The sequence below is a fragment of the Schistocerca serialis genome, chromosome 6 (genome assembly GCF_023864345.2).
Source record: "Schistocerca serialis cubense isolate TAMUIC-IGC-003099 chromosome 6, iqSchSeri2.2, whole genome shotgun sequence".
In the NCBI taxonomy this organism is placed as follows: Eukaryota; Metazoa; Arthropoda; class Insecta; order Orthoptera; family Acrididae; genus Schistocerca; species Schistocerca serialis.
The window spans coordinates 310,871,093-310,896,169 of NC_064643.1; the positions used below are offsets into that span (position 1 = coordinate 310,871,093).

The 25,077-nt window shown below is 42.3% G+C and overlaps 1 protein-coding gene across 1 annotated transcript; it reads right to left on the minus strand.

Annotated features, from left to right (window-relative positions):
- Positions 1 to 15,908: 15,908 nt before the first annotated feature.
- LOC126484012 (ejaculatory bulb-specific protein 3-like) lies at positions 15,909 to 24,508 on the minus strand. Its single transcript, XM_050107335.1, has 2 exons — positions 24,255 to 24,508; positions 15,909 to 16,152 (listed from the first exon to the last, which is right to left on the minus strand). The coding sequence occupies exons 1-2, from the start codon at positions 24,499 to 24,501 to the stop codon at positions 15,962 to 15,964; spliced, it is 438 nt and encodes a 145-aa protein (XP_049963292.1). The 5' UTR covers positions 24,502 to 24,508; the 3' UTR covers positions 15,909 to 15,961.
- Positions 24,509 to 25,077: the final 569 nt, after the last annotated feature.

A 25,077-nucleotide genomic window follows, 5' to 3' on the forward strand; every position in this document is an offset into this window, starting at 1 on the left:
GGAGAGAGCAGATAGGTGGAAAGAATACATTGAAAGCCTCTATGAGGGTGAAAATTAGTCTGATGTGATAGAAGAAGAAACAGGAGTCGATTTAGAAGAGATAGGGGATCCAGTATTAGAATCGGAATTTAAAAGAGCTTTGGAGGACTTACGGTCAAATAAGGCAGAAGGGATAGATAACATTCCATCAGAATTTCTAAAATCATTGGGGGAAGTGGCAACAAAATGACTATTCACGTTGGTGTGTAGAATATATGAGTCTGGCGATATACCATCTGACTTTCGGAAAAGCCTCATCCACACAATTCCGAAGACGGCAAGAGCTGGCAAGTGCGATAATTATCGCACAATCAGCTTAACGGCTCATGCATCGAAGCTGCTTACAAGAATAATATACAGAAGAATGGAAAAGAAAATTGAGAATGCGCTAGGTGACGATCACTTTGGCTTTAGGAAAAGTAAAGGGACGAGAGAGGCAATTCTGACGTTACGGCTAATAATGGAAGCAAGGCTAAAGAAAAATCAAGACACTTTCATAGGATTTGTCGACCTGGAAAAAGTGTTCGACAATATAAAATGGTGCAAGCTGTTCGAGATTCTGAAAAAAGTAGGGGTAAGCTCTAGGGAGAGACGGGTCATATACAATATGTACAACAACCAAGAGGGAATAATAAGTGTGGACGATCAAGAACGAAGTGCTCGCATTAAGAAGGGTGTAAGACAAGGCTGTAGCCTTTCGCCCCTACTCTTCAATCAGTACATCGAGGAAGCAATGATGGAAATAAAAGAAAGGTTCAGGAGTGGAATTAAAATACAAGGTGAAAGGATATCAATGGTACGATTCGCTGATGACATTGCTATCCTGTGTGAAAGTGAAGAAGAATTAAATGATCTGCTGAACGGAATGAACAGTCTAATGAGTACACAGTATGGTTTGAGAGTAAATCGGAGAAAGACGAAGGTAATGAGAAGTAGTAGGAATGAGAACAGCGAGAAACTTAACATCAGGATTGATGGTCACGAAGTCAATGAAGTTAAGGAATTCTGCTACCTAGGCAGTAAAATAACCAATGACGGACGGAGCAAGGAGGACATCAAAAGCAGACTCGCTATGGCAAAAAAGGCATTTCTGGCCAAGAGAAGTCTACTAATATCAAATACCGGCCTTAATTTGAGGAATAAATTTCTGAGGATGTACGTCTGGAGTACAGCATTGTATGGTAGTGAAACATGGACTGTGGGAAAACCGGAACAGAAGAGAATCGAAGCATTTGAGATGTGGTGCTATAGACGAATGTTGAAAATTAGGTGGACTGATAAGGTAAGGAATGAGGAGGTTCTACGCAGAATCGGAGAGGAAAGGAATATGTGGAAAACACTGATAAGGAGAACGGACAGGACGATAGGACATCTGCTAAGACATGAGGGAATGACTTCCATGGTACTAGAGGGAGCTGCAGAGGGCAAAAACTCTAGAGGAAGACAGAGATTGGAATACGTCAAGCAAATAATTGAGGACGTAGGTTGCAAGTGCTACTCTGATATGAAGAGGTTAGCACAGGAAAGGAATTCGTGGCGAGCCGCATCAAACCAGTCAGTAGACTGATGACCAAAAAAAAAAAAAAAAAAAAATTTCTAGGGCACTGATCACTGATGACCACAGATGTTAAGTCCCATAGTGCTCAGAGCCATTTTAACCATTTGAACCAACTTTCAGTGAAGTTAACAGCAGGTGTGGTAACATTAAGAGTGAAACGGGAATTCCGCTGTTAAATGAAGAGGATAGAGGGGATGAGTGGAGAAACTACAATAAAGGTCGGTAAAAGGAGAAAGATTTGTCTGATGACGTGATAGAAGAAGAAACAGGACTCGATATAGAAGAGCCAGGGGTTCCTCTATTAGAATCAGAATTTAAAATATCTTTGGAAGATTTATGATATAATGAGGCAGAAGGGATCGATAACACTCCATCGGAATTTCTAAAATCATTAGGGAAATGGTAACAAAATGACTGTTCACATTGACGTATAAAATGTATGAGACTGGCGATATACCGTGCGACTTCTGGAAAAACATCATCCATACAACTCTCAAGGTTTCAAGAGACGAAAGGTGCGTGAATTATTGCACAGTCAGATTCACAGCTCATGCTTCCAAGTCGCTAGCAAGAATAATATACAGACGAACGTAAAAGGAAATTGAGTATGTGTCAGATGACGATCGGTTTGGCTTCAGGAAAGGTAAAGAAAGGCACTGAGAGGCAGTTCTGGCGTTGTGGTTGATAACGGAAGTAAGACTAAAGAAAAATCATGACAAGTTCGTAGGGTGTGTCGTCTTCAAAAAAGCATTCGACATTGTAAAACGGTGAAACGTGTTCGAAATTCTGAAAACAATAACTATAGGAAAAGGCGGGTAATATACAATATGCACAAGAGTCAAAGGGAAAAATAAGAGTGGAAGAACAAGAACTAAATTCTCGGATTATGTGGGTGTAGGACAGGGTGTAGTCTTTCGGCCGACTTTTTAATCTATACGTCAAAGAAGCAATGGCATAAATAACAGGAAAGTTCAAGAGTGGAATTAAAATTCAATGTAAAAGATATCGATGATAAAATTCGCTGATGATATTGCTATCCTAAGTGAAAGTAAATAAAAATTACAGGATCTGCTGAATAGAATAAATACTCTGTCAAGTGCAGAATATGGATTGAGAGTAATTCGAAGAAAAACGGAAGTAATGAGATGTGGCAGGAATAAGAACAGCGAGAAACTCAACATCAGGATTAACGATCACGAAGTAGATGAAGTTCAGGAGCTCTGCTACGTAGGCAGCAAAATAACCCACGACGGATGGAGCAAAGAGGACATAAGAGCAGACTGGAACTGGCAAGAAAAATCTATTAGAATCAAACATATACTTTAATTTTGAGGGACAAATTTCTGAGAATGTACATTTGGAGCACAGCATTGTGCGGTAGTGAAACATAGTCTGTGGGAAAAGCGGAACGGAGTAGAATTGAAGCACTGTGTGACACGTGACACACAGTAAGTTCAAAGAGGACCTGGTTCACATTACCGTACACCCTGGTGACCAGACTGCCCGGATTTAAACCCATTTGAGAAACTGTGGGACCACCTCGATCGGACTGTTCGCGGCATTGATCCTCAACCAAGAAACTTACCGTAGCTGGCCACGGCACTGGAGTCGACACGGCTCCACACTCCTTCCAGTACCTGAGTGACTCTCTTCCTGCAATCTTGCAGTGGTCCACCCTTGAAAAACTGGTTATTCAGGCTTTTGACAGGTAGTCACATTAATTAAGAAGTCTGTTTATTTAACTTGATCTGATTAACGGCATTAGGCCTTCTGTTAGATCGCACAAGGGTTTTACATACACAGTACCTTTTTTAAATCATAATTACTTAAGATATAACAATTTTAATATGACAAGCAGTTTTATAATGATTTGTGTCTGTAGTGGCAATGTGAGTAAATAATAATGAGTATGGACTAAAAAGTTCTTGTACTTTTACTGCTGCGGACACTAACGGTGATAAAACACACATCAAAAAAGGTTTTGCATTACTCCAGTTCCCAGAACTCCTGAAGATAGACGTTGACTGTAGATATTGTATCATAAAGACAGTCCCTTTGACTTTTCAGAGATGTAAAAAACGATGCATGAGCAGCGCCTATTAGACGGAGGGGGTCCGACAGCCGATCAGTTCCAGTCATTCCAGTCGATCGCATCCGCATTGTAACTCTGTGCCAAGGAGGGCTCTCAACAAAGGAAGTGTCCAGGCGACTCTGAGAGGAGCAAAGCGATGTTGTTCGGACATGGAGGAGATACAGAGAGACAGGAACTGTCGATGACATGCCTCGCTCAGGCCGCCCAAGGGCTACTACTGCAGTGGATCACCGCTACCCACGGATTAAGGAACCCTGACACCAACGTCACGATATTGAATAATGCTTTTCGTGCAGCCACAGGACGTCGTTTTACGACTCAAACTGTGCGCAATAGGCAGCATGATGCGCAACTTCACTCCCGAAGTCCATGGCGAGGTCCATTTTTATAACCAGGACACCATGCAGCGCGGTACAGATGGGCCCAACAACATGCCGAATGGACCACTCAGGACTGGCATCACGTTCTCTTCATCGACAAGGGTCGCGTATGCTTTCAACCAGACAATCGTCGTGTTTGCAAATGTTTGCAAACAACCCAGTCAGGCTGAACCCCTTAGACACACTGTCCAGCGAGTGCAGCAATTTGGAGTTTCCCTGCTGTTTTGAGGTGGCATTATGTGGGGCCAACGTACGCCGCTGGTGGTCATGGAAGGTGCCGTAACTGCTGTACGACATGTGAATGCCATCCTCCGACCGACAGCGCAACCATGTCGGCAGATGTTAGCGAGGCATTCATGGACGACAATTCGCGCCCCCATCGTACACGTGTTATGAATTGCTTCCTGCAAGATAACGTCATCGCTCGACCAGTGTGGCCAGCACGTTTTCCAGACATGAACCCTATCGACACGCCTGGGATGGACTGAAAAGGGCTGTTTATGGACGTCATGACCCATCAACCACTCTCAGGGATCTACGCCGAATGGCCGTTGAGGAGTGGATCAATGTGGACCAACAGTGCCTTAATGAACTTGTTGATAGTACGCCTATGCCACGATGAATACAGGCATGCATCAATGCAAGAGGACGTGCTACTGGGTATTAGAGGTACCGGTGTATACAGCAATCTGGACCGCCAGCACTGAAGGTTTCGCTGTATGGTGTTACAACATGCAATGTGTGGTTTTCATGGGCAATAAGAAGGATGGAAATGAGGTTTATGTTGATCTCTATTCCAATTTTCTGTGCAGGTTCCGGAACTCTCGGAAGCGAGGTGATTCAAAACTTTTTTGATGTGTGTAGCAATAACAATAGTAATGACAATAGCAAAAATAATGACAGTGTTAGATATAAAAAGAAATTGCAGGTCTACAAAATAAATGTTCCTGATATAGCGAGTCCCGAGGAAAAGATAATTAAGGAGGGTGCGCCAGCTAAGAATACTGTGAAATGAGGAACATCTGGTTGGAATGAGGGCTGTCCAAGCGTAACAATTGTGTACAGGGACAAGGGTAATTGCTGCTTTAGCATATATATAATTATCTATCTTCTGAAGCTGAAGATGTTATTTACTTTTCTAATATAATGCGGTATATTATTCCAGAGTATGGTTCCTGCTTCAGAGAAGGACTTCGAATAAGTGGCAGAGCAAGACAGCAGGATGGAAAGGATATTTCTCTGTTGGGAATGGGTGTTTCTGCGATGTTGTTCAGACAAGACCGTTAAGGTCAAGGAGAGATATAGGGAACAGCGTACATTGATAACAGAGGGTATGAAAATCCCTCCACTTTTCTGCACGCCTGGACATTGTAGTATCAAAATGTTAGACCGTATTCTGAAAATAAATATGTGGAAAGAAACTGTGAGCATTCTCTGTGCGAGCGTTAAGATTTCCCATGAAACTGGGATTGTGTTACCTGTGTATGAAAAAAGTGCTTCCAGATTTGAATAATCAAGTGATCCAAATATGACGTGAAATGGTGCCTTTAAACCATTAGCTTTGTCTTTTCCCTGTGACTAGGGGCGGAGTTTGCAATTTAGAACCACTGGGTAACGAGAAACAAGCAATGTCAGCATAATTGCCTACGAAGCTGACAACTGTTTTAGAGGTTGTTACTTCCTAACAACCCACGTATTTGAAGTTGAGAGGTGTTGCCCCATATACAAGAAGTCTGGAAGGACAGCTCATGGTACACACGGGCCCGTTTTTGTTTAGTCGATAACGTCTAGACGGAAGCATTAACGGATGGAAGAATGATTCTGTTAGCGCATTAGTCTGAAGGGAAAGTAGCAGCTGGAACAATCACAAGAACATCGTGGGAGGCACCAGTTTGGTGCTGGAAGTGTCTTTTATTTGTGACTCGTCATGTTCGATAGGCTACACCGGTTCACCTTAGCATTGATGATGTGAGTGATACTACGAATTCTCAAATTTACACTGATGTGGTGCTGCTATAGCATCCACAGCTTTCGAGAAGCGCATGTCGTTTAGACTTACATTTCAATAACGGTATTCTCAAATTTTGTGGAGTTGCCTCGGCTGATGAATGCCCCATATCTGTACATATCTAAAACGTGGATTGTCCTGCTCCTCAGGGAGCCCTAAAGCTAATTTTACCTTATAGTGGTCAAATTCTGTCGCCGCCAAGCATCTGTGGCTAAACCATTAACTTTGAAAGCTGGGAGGTTCAGGACGAGCACCTTTCGTGCATCATTGTTAGCTGTTAATCACAGACGTTTAGTCACGAGCTTCCTCTGGCTGCTGTGCTTGGTGCTGGTATATATTGTAGAGAGGCGGTTATCGCTGAAGCGATCCATTTTCAGTTTTTTATCGCTGTTATTTCCGGTAATAATCCTAGAAATCGAACAGAAACTGAAAAAATTTGACTCCCTCAGTTTCAAGATACATAGAATCAAAATATTAAATTAAACAGGAAAATATAGGAAAACTAAGCATGTCCACCGTTCTCTGCTTTTGTCGAAAAGTGGTTGACTGCTACAAAAACTCATCCGTTTCCTCCTATTGATCTAACTTTTTTAACTCTGCCCAAAAATAGTTTTGTAATCGGGAATCATACCATACCACTATTTGAATATTACGGAAAAGGTTGAAAACCGAGGTTGAAGAATAGTTTTCGTGTTTATTTGTCCGTTTTCAGACGCTGCAAGCAGCTAAAGGCGTGTTACGCAGACACAGGCAGCACATCAGCAGCTTTCTATATTTATTGTAACTATGAATGAACTGTTAAATTTTAGATTTTCTCCTTATGTTATGTCACAAGTCTGTTATGGCTTCTCCCGGTTTAATCTTTTAAAGCAAATGGAGCATTGTACATCGCTGATACCATACTACGATAAATAGTTCCAGACTAGGGATGGCGCCATTCTGTAATACAACTGATGTCCGACGGCGACAGTGGGAAGCTTGCTTATAGACCAGATGGGGCAAGTCTTGCACACTGCCTCTACACGCATAACATCTAATAGGTCATACCCTGTGATAACAGTTACATTATTGTCTCATTAGTACTGTATCAATTATTATACCAAGTGTTTGTTGCTCGTTTCTGTCGGCATTGTTATTAAAATAGGACTCATCGCTTTTCCCATTTTCTGTAATAACACAATATCTCGAAGAAATGTAAATTTTACGAATAAAAATTACGCGTTTTGTAAATATGGTTTACTTAAAAATGACAAATTTTAGCACCGCTGCTGTGGATAGCTGATATTTCCGTTTTTTACACAGTTATCAGTAAAAAATAAAAACACCTGTTAAAACTGAGACCAAACAAACACCGAACAACACCGGTTATTCATAACTAATACACCACTATTGGTTTTAACCGGTCGATTTTTCCTATGCGTAATATCTTGGGCTAGATCGGAATCTTTGACTGCAGTCCGCTAACAGAAACGCCAGGCAGCAGAATTCATAACTTCAAATCCTTGTATTCACCACACTTCCTGAATGTTGACATTTTACCTTGCCTGAGGTTCGATTTAACACATTTTGTATTCACTACACTACCTAAATGTTCACATTTTACCTTGCACAATGTTCGATTTAACACATTTTGACGTATTGCAGCATGTGATACTTCCGAGTAACTTTCCCCCCTTTCGCTGCGTTTTGCATGAACTTCCCATCCGCCGTTACTAACAAAGAGTCAGGTCGCGTTGTCAATTGTTCATGTTCAATTTATGAAGGTGTATTTCAGAACTTAAATTGTGTTTTCAATCTGTATGAACACTGATGTATAGTGTTGAAAGGACTAGCACCTTACATTTTCGCTCTTTTTGGCTTTGTTAAAAGAGCTGTCGAACATTCATGACTATTTTTAACTCTGCTGTATGACGTATGTCTTTTGTTAAGTTGTATCTTTTTCTGTTAACTTTTTAACATTTCATTCAGGAAATATACTCCAGACAATTAATGAGGCCTTAAGAGGAATAATGTTCAATGGACCGTATCTTAATACTGATATGATTCCAAAGTAAAACCAGATAGTAAGTAAAAATAAGAGATCCGCTGCGGGAGCGAAGATGGTGTTGTTCAATAAAGATTTAGTTTTTTGCAAGACATATAATATACAAAACATTGAAACGTACTCTCGTTTCTTGATAATATATAGGTCGTGCAGAACTGTGTTGATCTAGAGAGGTCACCAGAACGTTACAATGCTGAAAAAAAGCTGTTTTGTTGTATGTTTTCAGAAGATTTGAGGTCAATACCCGAAATCACCGTTAGGCCTCCTCACACCATGAAACCTACACCATCAAAACCACCGATAATGTTCCTGGTTGCATTACGTGTTTTCGTCTCTTGCCATATGTGCGATACGTCCAGAACCACTACGCAGACTGAAGCTGCTCTATCACATAAAGAGCACGTGTTACCACTCCTCGTTGGTCCAGCCCCTTGGCACCGTAGCAAAGATATGTAAACGGTACACTCACCTATCAACATTATTTTGACACTGTACTCCTCCCCCATGTGCCTCTTTTCAGGGGTACATTCAGCCCTGACGTCATTTTTGTGGATGGCAGTGCGCGACCGCATCGAGAAACGCAGTGGAAGACCCCTTGGAGCGAGAGGATACATGGTGAATGGACTAGTCTGCCCGTCACCCAACTCAAATCCCATCGGGCACGCGTGTGATGCGTCGGGCAGATGTATTTCAGCACGTTCGCATGCACCAACACCCCTCCAGCAGCAGTCAACCGCGCCGATGGAGGAACAGAATGCCCTACCACAAGAAGTCCTTACCAACCTTTCGTCCAGCATGGGTGCACGTAGTAGAGCTCCCACTGGCATCCGTAGTGATTACACATTCTTTTAAGAGCCGTGCTCCACCTTTTATACTGTCCAGGAGACCATCATAAATCGCGTTGGCTTCAACGTGATTATTGTCTTTGAATGAAAGTGCATTTTTGTGCCTCGCATTGCATATTTCTTTCAGTTTTCTTCTGTACTGTACTGTACTGTATTGTACCAGTTCTTTCTACGTATGGTCCAGGTTTCATCGGGCTATGTTACCTGGCAGGGACAGATCATGCGAAATCTACTTTCTACCTTATGTTTTGTACACCAGTGTGGGTAGGAGTAACAACATCTACATTATGTATCTAAGGAAAGGCTACACAGCGACTTTCACATTCAGAAATCATATTTGGGAGTTGGTTCCCTTTGATAAGTTCGTGCTGTGTTTCTTGTAGAAGGAGAAAGTGTACTAGTAGGCGTCGGAATCGACAACGGCCTGCTCGTGGTCTATCGAGCTTTTCGTACCACGACGCACCTGCTAGCATTGGTAGATGATCAAAGTGTCATGCGAATGTGGAATCGATGTGTACAGGAGATCAGTATTCAATGCCATGAACAATATCAGTGGCCTCATGCATCTAGCTCCCAAGAAGACAGACATATTGTTCACTCGAACGTGCTGGATCGTGCTCCTCGAAACATCCCAGAATTTCATTGTACCGGTCAAACCAGTAGCAGTACGACATTCTGCCGCTAGATGTCTCGAGGTCAACGTCTTAAGCACTGCGCCACCAAGTGCGTCATCTTTGGCACTTGCAAGTGTGAGTTGTAGTCATATGTATCAGGACGTGTTTCAGTGCTTTTCCGAATTGTGAAATGGATAACGTGAAGGAGCAATGGATTTGCATTAAATTCTGTTTCAAGATGAAGAAAATAGCCAAGTCAGTTAACTTGAGTTAGGAGATAGACTTGTTTGTAGCAAGCCAAGCATCCAAGCGTCCACACAGACAGTTCGACGACGCCTCTATCACCATGGACTATCAAGACTGTCAGCAAGGTGACCATTTTCGTGACTTCCTTCTATGCGGCAGCAAAGAGACACTCATCGACAGCGCAGTGCCCAACGGCAATACTGGACACAGGAGTGGTATCAAGGAGCATTTTCAGAGGACTTATACTATCACGACAGACATATCTTTGTGCAGAGGGTACGAGGAGGACGACCTTTGCGAGACTGCACTCTTTATTATTATACTCAGGCCCAGCAGCTGGCTTGATGTGAATGGCATTCAGTTCAACTTTAATTATGTACACCCCTCAAAAAAAGTTTTGCATCACCCCAGGTCCCAAAACTCCCACAGATAGACATTGACTGTGGATGTTGTATCACAGACACAATCCCTTTGACTGTTCAGAACTGTCACTAAAGCCGCCCAAAGATGTAAGCAACCATGTATGAGCAGCGCCTATTAGACAGAGGGGGTTCTACAGCAGGAACGAGGTATACAGCTCGACTTGTCTGTAGTTCAACCATGGCCAGAAGGTCAAGACCGTGGTTCGATCGCGTCCGCATTGTTACTTTATGCCAGGAAGGGCTCTCAACATGGGAAGTGTCCAGGTGTCTCGGAGAGAACCGAAGCGATGTTGTTCGGACATAGAGGAGATACAGAGAGACAGGAACTGTCGATGACATGCCTCGTTCAGGTCGCCCGAGGGTTACTACTGCAGTGGATGACCGCTACCTAAGGATAACGGCTCGGAGGAACCCTAAAAGCAACGCCACCGTGTTCAGTAATACTTTTTGTGCACAGGACGTCATGTTACGACCCAAATTGTGCCCAATAGGCACAACTTCAATCCCGTCGTCCATGGTGAGGTCCATCTTTGCAACCACGACACCATGCAGCACGGTACAGATGGGCCCAACAACATATCGAATGGACCGCTCAGGATTGGCGTCACGTTCTCTTCACCGATGAGTGTCGCGTATGCCTTCAACTAAACAATCGTCGGAGACGTTTGGAGACAACCCGGTCTGTTTGAACGCCTTAGACACACTGTCCAGTGAGTGCAGCAAGGTGGAGGTTCCCTGCTGTTTTGGGGTGGCATTATGTGGGGCCCATGTATGCCGCTGGTCATCATGAAAGGCGCCGTAACGGCTGTACGATACGTGATTGCCATCCTCCAAACGACAATGCAACCATATCGGCAGCATATTGGCGAGGCATTCGTCTTCATGGATGACAATTTGCGCCCCCATCCTGCACAGCTTCCTTCAGGATAGCGACATCGCCCGACTAGAGTGGCCAGCACCTTTTCCAGACGTGAACTCTATCGAACATGCCTGGGATAGATTGAAAAGGGCTGTTTATGGACGACGTGACGCACCAACCACTCTGAGGGATCTACGCCGAGTCGCCGTTGAGGAGTGGGACAATCTGGACCAACAGTGCCTTGATGAACTTGTGGATAATGTGCCACGACGAATACAGGTAAGCACCAATGCACCGAGCACGTGCTACTGGATATTAGAGATACCAATGTGTAGAGCAATCTCGATGTAAGCTGGTACAACATGCAATGTGTGGTTTTAATGAGCAATAAAAAGGGGGGAAATGATGTTTTTGTTGGTCTCTATTCCAATTTTCTGTACAGGTTCCGGAACTCTCGGAACCGAGGTGATGCAAAACTTTTTGAGTGTGTGTATTTTCCCTACTCTTTTGTATACGCACATAAGTACAATTTTATTACTTGCTCTTCTTCCTGGTGATGTTTTAAAGGCAATCAGTGTACACTGTGGTGTAGTAAGGCATGGGATAGCGAGATACACATATACATATGGCGGTAGTATCGCCTACACAACGTATAAATGGGTAATGCATTGGCGGAGCTGTCATGTGTACTCAGGTCATTCGTGTTGAAAGGTTTCTGAAGTCATCATGGCCGCATGACGGGAATTAGCAGACCTTGAACGCGGAACAGTAGTTGGACCTAGATACATGGAACATTCCATTTCGGAAATCGTTGGGGAATTCAATATTCTGAGATCCACAATGTGAATAGTGTGCCGAGAATACCAAATTTCAGACATTACCTCTCACCATGGCAACGCAGTGGTTGATCGCTTTCACGTTACTACCGAGAGCAGCGGTGTTTGCATAGAGGTGTCAGTACTTGCAGACAAGCAACATTGCGTGGAATAATGACAGATATCAATGCGGGACGTACGACGAACGTATCCCTTAGGACAGTGCGGCGAGATATGACGTTAAGGGGCTAAGGCAGCAGACGACCAACGCTACATTCTTCGCTAACATCACATCCCTACACCGCATTTCTGGGCTCATGATCGTATCCGGTGGTACCTAGACGACTGGAAAACGGTGGCCTTGTCATATGAGTCCAGATTTCAGTTAGTAAGAGCTGATGGTAGGGCTCGAGTGTGGCGCGGACCTCACGAAGTCATGGATTGAAGTTGTCAACAACGCACTGTGCAAGCTTGTGGTGCCTCCATAATGGTGTGGGCTGTGCTTGCATAGAATCGATTGGGTCCTGAAGTCCATCTGAACTGATCGTTGTTCGTTGAATCGAAATGGTTATTTACGTCTACATGGAGACCATTTTCAGCCATTCATGGATTTAAATTTCTCAAGCAACGATGTCATGTCACCAGGCCACAATTGTAAGTGAATGGATTGAAGAATATTCTGGAGTGAATGATTTGACCTCCTAGATCACCCGACATGAATCCCACCGAACATTTATGGGACAGCCGGCCGGGGTGCCCGAGCGGTTCTAGGCGCTACAGTCTGGAACCGCGCGACCGCTACGGTCGCAGGTTCGAGTCCTGCCTCGGGCATGGATGTGTGTGATGTACTTACGTTAGTTAGGTTTAAGTAGTTCTAAGTTCTAGGGGACTGATGACCTCAGAAGTTAAGTCCTATAGTGCTCAGAGCCATTTGAACCATTTATGGGACATAAACGAGCGGCTAGTTATTGCACAAAAACCTGCGCCGGCAACACTTTCACAATTAAGGACGGCTGTAGAGGCACGGATTAATATTTCTGCTTGGGACTCCCAACGAGTTGTTGAGAGCGTGCCATGTCCAGTTCCTGCACTACGCCAAGCAAAAGGAGGTACGACACGATATTACGAGGCATGACTTCTGTCACCTTAGTGTATTTATCTTTATGTATACTGCATTTCGATACCATAGAAGGCCATTCACAGGAATAACACTAATATGGATCATATTGAACGTCTTAAGGAACTCTCCATAGAACTCATCTTCAAAGAAGTGCAGAGGCCATGGATTCCCCTTTATTTGTTGGGGATGTCGTGTCAGTCGATTCTCAACTGATATATTAGAAGGTTCAGCGTCCAGTGCATGAGTTTATCAGAGCGATTTGACAAAATCTAGCCGGCTGGTTGTTTGAATATAGTTTTAATATGTGATTTCTAAACGCATCATGGAGTTCATTTTGAGCAACTAACATCTGCATACTTCCGTTACTGAGAGGCAGATAAGAATGGAGCTTAACATAAACATTTTTCCATTTCATTTTGACACAGCGGAACATTAACCAATTTTGAATTCTTCCAGAATAAAAACAGTCATGGCTGCAAAGACTGGCACCAAGAATGAACATTGTATCTCTGTCCGAGAGTAGTTCTCCACCTCGTATTAGCAGGTTTAGCAAAATGTACGAAGAACGAAAAATATTCCGACACAGCTCTGAAAATCAGTTCTTACAACATATGGAATACACTTCGGAACATATTTCAACTAAATAATATTTTCCAACGTTACTAAGACTGTCTCTCCTGAGTGAAACAAATATGTATACGTACCTGCTCCTTTTGATTGTACAAGGTCGGCAATGAGTTATATCCAGTACACAACCCCTGTACTCAAGCAGAATATCGATACTGGTCAATCAAAAGAAAGCCATTTGGTGATACTCAGTTTCAGCTACGATACCAGTGATTCGGATCCGTCCACTCGTTTAAGTCGATACTGAGCCTAAGTGGTGGTAAAACTCTGCGATGCGACGGATTCTTAGTCAAAGGATGGTTTCGGTGAATGACTGACTAATAGGAGCTCGTTAATCAAAGAGTAAGAAATACTTATATCTAGTCGTTAACTTTTTATGATGTTTCGAACACTACGTATGACGTGATTCGCAAATGCGTGTACTAAGATAAAAGGTTTCAAAAATAAAAAAGATTGTTAATTCAACTTTAACCTAAAGATAATCCTACCGTTTTCTTTAATTCTGAGATTGCAGAATAAAGTCATTAGTATATGACAGAAATTGGGGTGGTCCCGTCGTATTTATCATGCACACAATTCAATATACTTCTACGTTCCTCGTTAACTGCATTTTGCGTTGTATTAAGTTCGTAGGATTTTTTCATACGCGTAATAAACACAACAGGAGATACACATAACAGAGATTTTAGCCATCAATAATATATTCTCCTTCACAACGGTATGCCAAAGCTGGAATAAATTTTCGATTTCGTGACTGTAGAAATCACGTGGTTTAGTGTCGAAGAATTCCTCGTGCCATGTTAGGAGTGCATTTTCATCCAGAAAGACTTCGTTGAAGCTTTCTCGATAGATGGCGGAAAAGATGAAAATCTGAGGGTACAAGATCAGCTGAACAAAGTTGGTGCCGAATGGAATCCAGACCTACCTCCCGCATAACGTTTTTTTTTTTTTGTCAATCTAGCAGAATGTGATCGGGCGTTACCGTGGAATAACATAACTTCACGTAGTGTTCCAGGTCGCTGTTCTTCGACTGTGCAAGCAAGACATCTCGGTTCTTAACAATAGCTGTCAGCAGTGACGGTTCCATATGGGGGAAGCAATTCATAGTACGTAGACCACACGGTCGCTGTTCCAACACATGCATAACATCTTCTTTGTTATGTCTTTGGACTGGAAGTTGCTCCACTGTTAGGGCTCAGCCATTCCTTTCTTTCCGATATGTTGCCATAAAGACACCATTTCTCGTCATCAGCAACGATACAGGATGGGAAGTGTCGGTGTTGTTCACTAGCCGGTTGACGACGAGCAAGCAGAGATGCACACATGTGGTCCACCCGCTGATTTTTGTGATTTTGGTTTAGAGCATACGGTACCAATACACCCGATTTCTGAACCTTCTCTATTGGATGCAAATGTCGCACGATAGTGGAATGATCATATTTCATCACATTTGCCAGTTCTCCAGTACAGTGGCGTAGATTATTGTGGATTAATGCGTTTAAATGATCTTCATCAAACCCTGAACGTGGAGAGTCACTAATGTCAAAACGAATCTCATTAAAACGAGGAAATCATTTTCCTGCCGTGCTCTGTCCAGTGTCATTATCCCCATGCACGGCTTAAGTGTGTATGGTTGTCTCCGCTGCCGGCACACATCTATAGAAGTCAAATAGAAGAATATGTCGAAAATGTTCCGATTTCTCTAGTTGGCACTCCATTTTCTAGCGTCCACAGCTCAATTCAGTATCTCCAAATGACAAAATAACAATATGCAAATTCAAATCGCAACAATGAACTACAAATAAAAAATGACAATCTATGTATAAACCGATAACAACCGGAACACCATCATGCAAAATAAAAACGCTACGAACTTGTGCACCAACCTAATATATGTTTTATGGAAGACCTAGCCCTTCTATAAAGATGAAACATGTTATTTAATACCGACAACCTCTTGCTCTTGGCGTTTGTTTTTAGTTCTAAGTATTTGAAGAATACGACAAGAAACATTTCCCTGATTCCATAATAATGAAAGTTACTACCTCTAAGAGCTAAAATTTGTTGTTTTTGTAGCATTAACACGTAACTGTTTACATACATCCACAAAATTCATTGATGGTTGTGCATAATTGCCTTTCACTATGGGCATATGTCAGAGGAAGGGGAAAACAAGGATCCACGTGTATTTGAATACACTTTGATGCATCTTAAATTGGTTCAGCCACAGTAAAATAGATTGTAGAGTAACAAAACAAATTTTATTAAAAAACGTAGGTTGCTGTACAGCGTTTACGCATGAAGTTCCTTCTCCTTATCCTCGTATTTTTTGGAGAACTTCCCTTCGGGGTCATACTTGGCCTTCAGCTTTAGCCACGTCTCTTGCTTGTGGTTGATGAGATGTTTCAGAACTTTTCTCGAGCCCTCCTTCTGCCTGTCGTTGCATTTGGAACATTCGTCCTTCAAAGCGTCAGGAAGGACTTCTGCAATTAAGAAAACCACCTCTGAGGTTGAACTAATATTTACTTCACTTATTCGAAATAAAATGATGAATTCACTAACAAAATCACATGTAAATACTAAACAAACGTCGTACAACACAAGGAATATTGTGTGCTAAAGATATAATTTTGAGAACTTCTGGATATAAGAGAATACATCAAGAGATATTAATTTTCTATAGGAAATCATAGGCAGGGATTGTTTGGTTAGACATTTAGGGGTCTTATTTTCTAGAAGTTAGTGACTCCTGAACTATAGTCATATTCCCATGTAGTTCACCAAAGGGTAGTTAATCTTCATGACTCAATCTAATCATTTACAGTAACATTGTTCGGGACCATCCAAACACAATTTAGTGACAGATGGGTTTGTAGAGGAGAATCTGTTAGCTAGACATCATGTTCATTGGTCGATGTTTATTGTAGGCTCTGAGAAGAATTTGGTGTATTTCCAAAAAAAGTTATGAAAATTTAGTGGCTGTTGTAATTATTCTCTATCTTATAGAATCTGGTACTTCCAAATTAGGGTCTTAGACAAAAGTAGTCAATATTCCTATACAAAGTAAAGAAATTCATAAAAGTTCCCTTACCATCTACTATATCTCTTCCTTGTCACCTGAATTTATTCCATAGAGGAAGACGAAGTTAAAATAATTTACATAAGTTTACATGCACGATAGCACTAAGGCTTTTTATAGAGAGTTGTAGAGGAGACAGCTTAGAACTAGGCACGGAGTAATGGCTTTTCACTAATCGTACCCTACCCCATGTGTATGACTAATATGATCATTTCTTTGAAGACTGTTGTACACTATTTAAAATGGAACATATATTTTCTTTTTTGATATTATGAATGAGCTTTTGAAGAGCTTACTCAGCTCCTGAAGTAAAGTGAATCGACCATTCCTTATCTTCTACATCGTCCAAGAAATTGCCTAAAATACAAAATTTTTGGGGAAACTACCCTTTTATCATCAGTCGTGTGGCTTATTGAGGAGCACAATATTTTACCCTCTTGCGGTGATCTCTTCAGCTCACTATAGCACTGACATCCAACGTCGTCAATTATTTGTTGTATATAGTACCAAAGAACGTATTCCTTCATACTGAAGAAATGTGTCTTACTTTCCTATGCCTTGCTTGCACATATATCCTTTGCCGATTCTATGGGAAACAAATTTATGGAAACAAGAGACAGCCTAAATCAAGATACGTAAAAACACATACACGAACAAACGAACACACACGCGCACACGCACAGAAAGAGAGGGACACAGAGTAGAGCGTCGAATTTGCAGGTGCTAGTGACTATCGTTATACCAATCCTTCAAAAGAAAATTTACATACCACAAGCGGATACGTTACGAGATTAAATGTTAACTAATGCGTCTATGCTCATCAAAAAGACACCGTAGTGACCATTACGCATAGTGGCATCAGCGTATGAACTCATGTTGCTGTTGAAGGGGTAGCCTACCCTCAGGCTTTGACCCCCATAACTCAGTACACTGTACTTTCACTTTACGCACTGTCTGTCATGTTCCATCCACGTATAGAGGAGGGAAAAATTAATACCTGTATGCATCTATATGTACCCTAGTTTCTATTCTTCTTGTATGTGATATATATGATGAATGCAACAGATTTGTCGTGCCATCTACGGTTATCCCTTTTCTGATTTTATTTAATAGTGAGTATTGTCAACTTTCCATAGATCCTTACCTAACTCTCGTACTCCGAATAACTCTTCCATGACTTTGTTGGTCTATTTTGTCAGGACTATAAAATAAAAATTTCATGTATCATTGTAACATTACAAACAGCTGCACTAGAGTTTTCTAGGTGGTTCAGAGTCCTCTCAACAAATCAGTCTTAAGTTCCCAATTCTTACTACCGACTTCACTTCTTCATTCATTCAAATATTAATTTATATTGCGATTATATCAAATAATTTATAAACACTAGCCATTTTGTAGTTTGGTACTAACGGATTCTTTATTTTCTTTACAGACATTCTCGCTTTTGTGCATTTTAATAGATTAAGTGGAAAGGCTACCATTCTAAATTTCCATTAATTTACCAGCGCTAAATATTGATGGTTAGGCAACAGGATTCTAGTTACTAAAATTTTGGTGACACCGGTTTATCCTAAGCTATTGTGTACTCCAATTAATTTTAAAACGTCATATACAAGTTTCCAGATAATTGAAGCGAGAGCACACATTTTCAGAAAGGATTCTCGTTTCATTGGTGATGCTATCATCATGTTACAGTATTAAAATTCTTCACCGTCTGTAACTGCTAAGGAGTTGTCATTTAATATTATAACGTAAAAACACGAAAATTCAACATGATTACGTTACCATTATATTGATATGTCAATCGCCTTTTACTAGTACACAATATGAAAATCGTATGTTTCTTTAACACTTTCCTCACTGCATGCATTTACTTTGTACAGGAAGATGATGAATAAAAGTTTTGAAGACAATTGTAATAAAATGTTTTCAGTCTGCTGTGATGTTAGTGACATAGTATTTTCTGGCTGCACACCTTCATTATATTCGTGTCCATCACCCGTACGCATTAAGAGGTATCTGGACACCTGGCTGAAAATGACTTACAAGTTCGTGGCGCCCTCTATCGGTAATGCTGGAATTCAGTAAGGTGTTAGCCCACCCTTAGCCTTGATGTCACCTTCCACTCTCGCAGGCATATGTTCAATCAGCTGCTGGAAGGTTTCTTGGGGGATGCAGCCCATTTTTCACGGAGTATTGCACTGGAGAGGTATCGATGTCGGTCGGTGAGGCCTGGCACCAAGTCAGCGTTGCAGAACATCCCAAAGGTGTTCTATAGGACTCAGGTCAAGACTCTGTGCAGGCCAGTCCATTACAGGGATGTTATTGTCGTGTAACCACTCCGCGACAGGTCGTGCATTATGAAAAGGTGCTCGATCGTGTTGAAAGATGCAATCGCCATCCCCGAAATGCTCTTCAACCGTGGAAAGCAAGAAGGAGCTTAAAACATCAATGTAAGCCTGTGGTGTGATAGTGGCACGCAAAACAACAAGGGTTGCAAGCCACCTCCATGAAAAACACGACCACAGCATAACACCACCGCCTCCGAATTTTACTGTTGGCACTACACACTGGTAGATGAGGTTCACATGCCATTCGTCTGCCATTGGATCGTCACATTGTGTACCATGATTCGTCACTACACACAACGTTTTTCCGCTGTTCAATCGTCCAATGTTTTACGCTCCTTACACCAAGCATTTACTGGCGTGATGTGTGGCTTATGAGCAGCCGCTTGACCATGAAATCCAAGTTTTCTCACCTCCCGCCTAACTGTCATAGTACTTGCAGTGGATTCTGATGCAGTTTGGAATTGCTGTGTGATGGTCTGGATAGATGTCTGCCTATTACACATTACGACCCTCTTTAACTGTCGGCGGTCTGTGTCAGTCAGCAGACGAGGTCGGCCTGTACGCTTTTGTGCTGTACATGTCCCTTCAGGTTTCCACTTCACTATCACATCGGAAACAGTGGACCAAGGAATGATAAGGAGTGCGGAAATCTCGCGTACAGACGTATGACACAAGTGACACCTAATCACGTGACCACTTTCGAAGTCCGTGAGTTCCGCGGAGCGCCCCATTCAGCTCTCTCACGATGTCTAATGACTACTGAAGTCGCTGATAAGGAGTACCTGGCAGTAAGTGGCAGCGCAATACACCTAATATGAAAAACCTATTGCCACCTAGAATAACTCCGAAAGTCTGATAGTAGCTGAGAAGTTTGTGGGACAAATGTTGCGAGGGGAAACTGGCTCCATAATATGACGTTGATTTTTTGTTGCTAGGTGGGGTCGCGTCAGAGATATGAAACTCAACTTCTTTTTTTTTTTTTTTAATGGATGCCATAGTTTGGTACTTATTTTCTGATAGCGGCTATCGAGACGAATCCAGTGATGTGTTACAGTAAGGTCACAAAGGTGGCATGAACTACCATTTAGAGAAGGTGTTCGAAGTCATGACCATTGGTATCAATGCAGTGCTACAATCTTCTTATTATGGATTGAGTGGTATTCCTTATCACTTCAGCACTTATCGAAGCACATGCTCTGACAATTCTCTCTCGTATATCGTGCAAATAGTAAACGTTCGCCGAATATGGCGTATCCATCTAACATGCCATTGACATGTAAACACCATTCGACGGTTTCGCAATACAACACTAATAGGAACGGTAAGACTAGTATCCTCGAATCAAGCGAACGTGAATGATGTATTCCTTCGAAGAACAAGTCGATATGCTTCTCAATTACGAAGAATGACAAAGAAATTCAGTAAGAGTTAGAAACTTATACGCTGAAAGATATCCTCAACATACTCACCGTGTATCGGAAACATACCTGGAAAAGGACAGTTACTAACGAGGAAACGTAAATTGGTACTCTTGCCACTGTGGCTCGAGATCCTTGTTTTAGTTCGCGTAAAATCGCAAGGGAATCTGGCATGAGCCACAGTAGTGTTGTTCGTGTTCTGCATAGCCATAAATATCACCCTCACCATAACAGTCTCCACCAAGAATTAACTGGTACGTATTGTATGTGCCGCATTGAATTCTGCCGATTGGCTCAACTTCAAATTCAGAGGTATGAAACATTTATTAATTTGGTTCAAATAGTTCAAATGGCTTAACATCTGAGGTCATCAGTCCCCTAGAACTGAGAACTACTTAAACCCAAGCAACCTAATGACACCACACACATCCACGCCCGAGGCAGGATTAGAACCTGCGACTGTTGCGGTCGCGCGGTTCCAGACTGAAGCGCCTAAAACCGCTCGTCCACAACGGCCGCCTTTATTAATTTGATTTTATTTACTGAAGAGGATACATTCATGAACCACGGAAATGTTAATTTGCATAATATGCGTTATTGGTCATCTAAAAATCCATGTTGACTGTGGCAAGTTGCACGCCAATAACCATGGTCGGTGAATGTATGGTGTGGGATTCTGGGGGACAGAGTTATAGGCCCCTATTTTATCGAAGGAAATCTTAATGTTAAGAGGTACACCACATTCCTGCAAAAAACATTAGGTCTGTTATTGGAAGAAGCAAGGAACAGAATGTGGTATCAACACGATGGGTGTCCGGCACGTTTTTCGCTGATGGCTAGAAATAAGTTTCAGAGAAAATTCCCATATCGTTCGATTGGACGCGGAGGAGATGTGTAGTGGCCGGCTCGTTCGCCAGACTTGACGCCTCTGGATTTTTTCTTGTGGGGATTCTTAAAGGACATTGTTTATAAAGACTTTCCAACCACGCCTGAATATAAGCGAGAGAGAATTGTCAGAACATGTGCTTCAATAAGTGCCGAAGTGATAAGGAATACCACTCAATCTGTAATAAGAAGATTGCAGCACTGCATTGATACCAATGGTCATCACTTCGAACACCTTCTGTAAATGGACGTTCGTGCCACCTTTGTTACTTTCGTTGACGTTCGAAGGCCTTACTGTTACACATCATTGGATTCGTCTCGATAGGCGCTATCAGAAAATAAGTACCAAACTAAAGCATCCCTTAAAAAAAAACGAAGTTGACCTTCATATCTCTGAAGCGACCCCAGTTAGCAACAAGAAACTAACGTCATATTATGGCCTCTGTTGTCCTATGCTATTTGTGTCCCACAAACTTTTCAGCTCCTATCATATTTTCGGAGTTATTCTTGGTGGCAATAGTTAGTGGCTCCCCCTGTATGTAGAGTGTGTGTTTCTCTCTCTCTCTCTCTCTCTCTCTCTCTCAGTGCGCGCGTGTGTGTGTGTATGTGTGTGCTTGCGTGTGTGTGTATGTGTGTGTGTGTGTCTGTGTAATTAGTAAGCAATGTGCAGATGTGCATGGAATATAATCGGCGATCAAAAAACTTCCATTTGGAGGGCACACTAACCCCTTGTCTACATGTCAGTGCTTATATGCCCAGCTGTGCGACTGGTCCCTGCGGAGGTTCGAGTCCTCCCTCGGGCATGGGGGTGTGTGTTTGTCCTTAGGATAATTTACGTTAAGTAGTGTGTAAGCTTAGGGACTGATGACCTTACCAGTTAAGTCCCATAAGATTTCACACACATTTGAACGTTTTTTATATGCCCACCTTGGTGTCACGCAGGGTTGCATATACGCTGCAGCCGCACTCTCAAATGGAAACTTGTTGACTCCCTTTTATAGCTACAAGTTAGATGAATAACGTGCAGCGTGTCCACAAAGAGGGGTAGCCAACAGTACAGCCAGCAGTATGTAATGTCGCCTCATACACCAGACGGCTCTTGTCCACGCATCATTTCCAGACAAAGAAACGGTATGCGTGAGACTGGGTCCCCCGTTTACCGCCCTGCTAACCTGTCCGTTATTGTGGAACACACCATTCATCTGTTCCCGACAAAGTGTGCAGAGGCGTCCTCAAGTTGGAGCCATACATTTCCACAGCTCCCAAAGATACTCCCTACAACGACTCCTGTAACAGTTCACTACAATTTTTTCCTTACTAGAGCGTATTAGACAGAAATAAGGCCAAATTAGGAAAAGTTCTCACGTACCACTATCTGAAAATTTGTGCAGGTGATAGATTTTTTTTTAGTATAAAAAAATCCTCCTCTCTGAACCCTCAACAATGACAACCCATTTGTAGAAGTTACGCTATACCTGATTTGTAATGAGACTTTCTTATAGTAAGACTATTTCTTGCATAGCGCAAAATCTGCGTTCGTTTCGTGAATTGACAACTGAGAACCTGAAGCGATTATGAAGAGCACATCTTATATTCATAAACTATGCAAGAGTCGACAAGATCTGTTCTCGGTACTTTGTGGTAATCAAACCACTACAAACGCTGATTATCAGCTCTAAACAAAGAAATGTGTATTTGTTTACGCTGTTTAGGATCGAGAGAGGCTTTCAACGAAAATTCACGTGACTGACTGCCAACAGAATTCAGACTAAAATGCATTGCATTCACAGACAGTAAGAAAGGTCTAGATTAAAAGTAGCCATATTCGATAGCATGTAACGTACCGTCCAGAAGAGAACATTGCAAAATTTATAACGTTATAGTCTCTTAACGAAGCGAAAGTTAAGAGCCTACTGAAAAAGCTTTAAGGAAGATACAAAGTACATAGGTTGGTCGATAGCAGACAAAGTAAGAAACGGAACAGTGTGTTGCGAACTGCTAAAAATACACTACTAAAAATACGTGGAAGGATGCACAACTGCTCGATTCCCACATGCATGTACTTTTGTTGGCGGCTGGGAGAGAGGAAGGAACATTCAAGAAGAGATGTCAGACGACATGGAAGACAGCGCGTGACGTGTAACAGAAAATAATAAGCTTCTTCATATCTAACTCATTGTCGACATCGTACTTGTAGGAAGGGACGGAAATGGAACACCACAGTAGTATTTTCAAACTATTTATTATTCGGGCGACTAGTTTCAACGCAGAATTTGCATCAACTTTAGGTCCTACTATTAACCAAATTAGTATTTACAGTCACTGGCTCATGTACCATACGGCACATACAATAAATAGGGGAGGTTGGCCGCTATTCATCATTAGTGCATATTCCGAACATATAATCAAATCATTACTGTGACCACATAGACGCAGAAAGGATCTTTGTAAGCATATTATACCCCTGTGCTCGCAATGGTGACTACACGTTCGGACTATAGACTCATGATGAATAACTGCACACGGAACCTAGTTATTAATGGGTCCTATGATATGTGAGGCGAGGAGTCGAAGTACTTATTTGGCTAACTGTAGGCCCTGAAGATGACGCAAATGCTGACTGTATACTACTCGTCTGAATAACAAATAGTTAGAAAATATGGCTGTGGTGTTCCATTTCATTACTTATATTGTCAGCCGCTGTTCGAAGTCTGCAAGAAGGCTGGACTTTCACTATTTGAAGGAAGGTCAGCGGAGGCTGCTTCTTCATTGGTTAGCGACATATGGATTTTTACAGAGCACAGATACTTGACGTGGAGCAACAGCCGCGAGTAGCCTGCTGTTACACTTACTCTTCAGCTCCTTGCCATCAGCGGTGCAGCTGGCGTCTCCATCCTCGAGCAGACACTTGACGTAGTTGCTGAGCAGGCGATCGTTGGCGAGGATCTCGTCCAGGTTGACGTTATCGTACTTGGTGGTGTACTTCTCTTCGGCGGCGGCCAATGCGACGACGGCGAGCGCCGAAACGAGCAGCAGGGCGGCCTTCATGGCTGCGGCGGGCGTCCACTGCGAATGCTGCGAGGCGGCTGCGGCACGCATATATAGGAGGACCTCCTCCCACTGGGCCCGCGCACGTTTCTTTTCACCTTCAAGGGTAACGCATTGCGTAACAAACGCCGTGTTTTTTTGTTTTTTTTCGGTTCTCTGGAATCGAAACTGCCACCTTTTATGTCATTTCTTGCCGCAAAATTTCGTACTCTGCACATTGGACAGTTTATTAGTTCGTCCTAAGCTCTCATTGACCTACAGACTGACTGCTGTTGTAACAACTAACTGATCATTTGAAAATGACATGGGGTCCGAAAAAGGTTGCGACAGTAATTACGTTTTCCTGCAAACAGAGCTGTTACTCGAACAAATACGGTACACAGATATTCTCTCGCTCACTACATGCAAACTATTAGTCCTACAGAAAGATAAACAGGATCTTCTTCTACGAAATTTAACCTTAGGGCGCCTAAGGAAGGGGGGGGGGGGGTTGTTCGTTGAGCCCACAATTTTTGTATGTCCCCTGCTTTTGCCCAATTAACTTTCATACTGCATATTCCCTTTGAGTTATTGTTTGTTGGCTATTTTATGAAACGTTAGCGTCGATATATTTTATAGAAAATTCCG

Excerpts from the sequence above, each read along its gene's own strand:
- LOC126484012 (XM_050107335.1), bottom strand. The coding sequence starts at position 24,501 with ATGCGTGCCGCAGCCGCCTCGCAGCATTCGCAGTGGACGCCCGCCGCA. Across the intron at positions 16,153-24,254 it reads TGATGGCAAGGAGCTGAAGA|AAGTCCTTCCTGACGCTTTG; the intron begins GTAAGTGTAACA and ends TCTTAATTGCAG.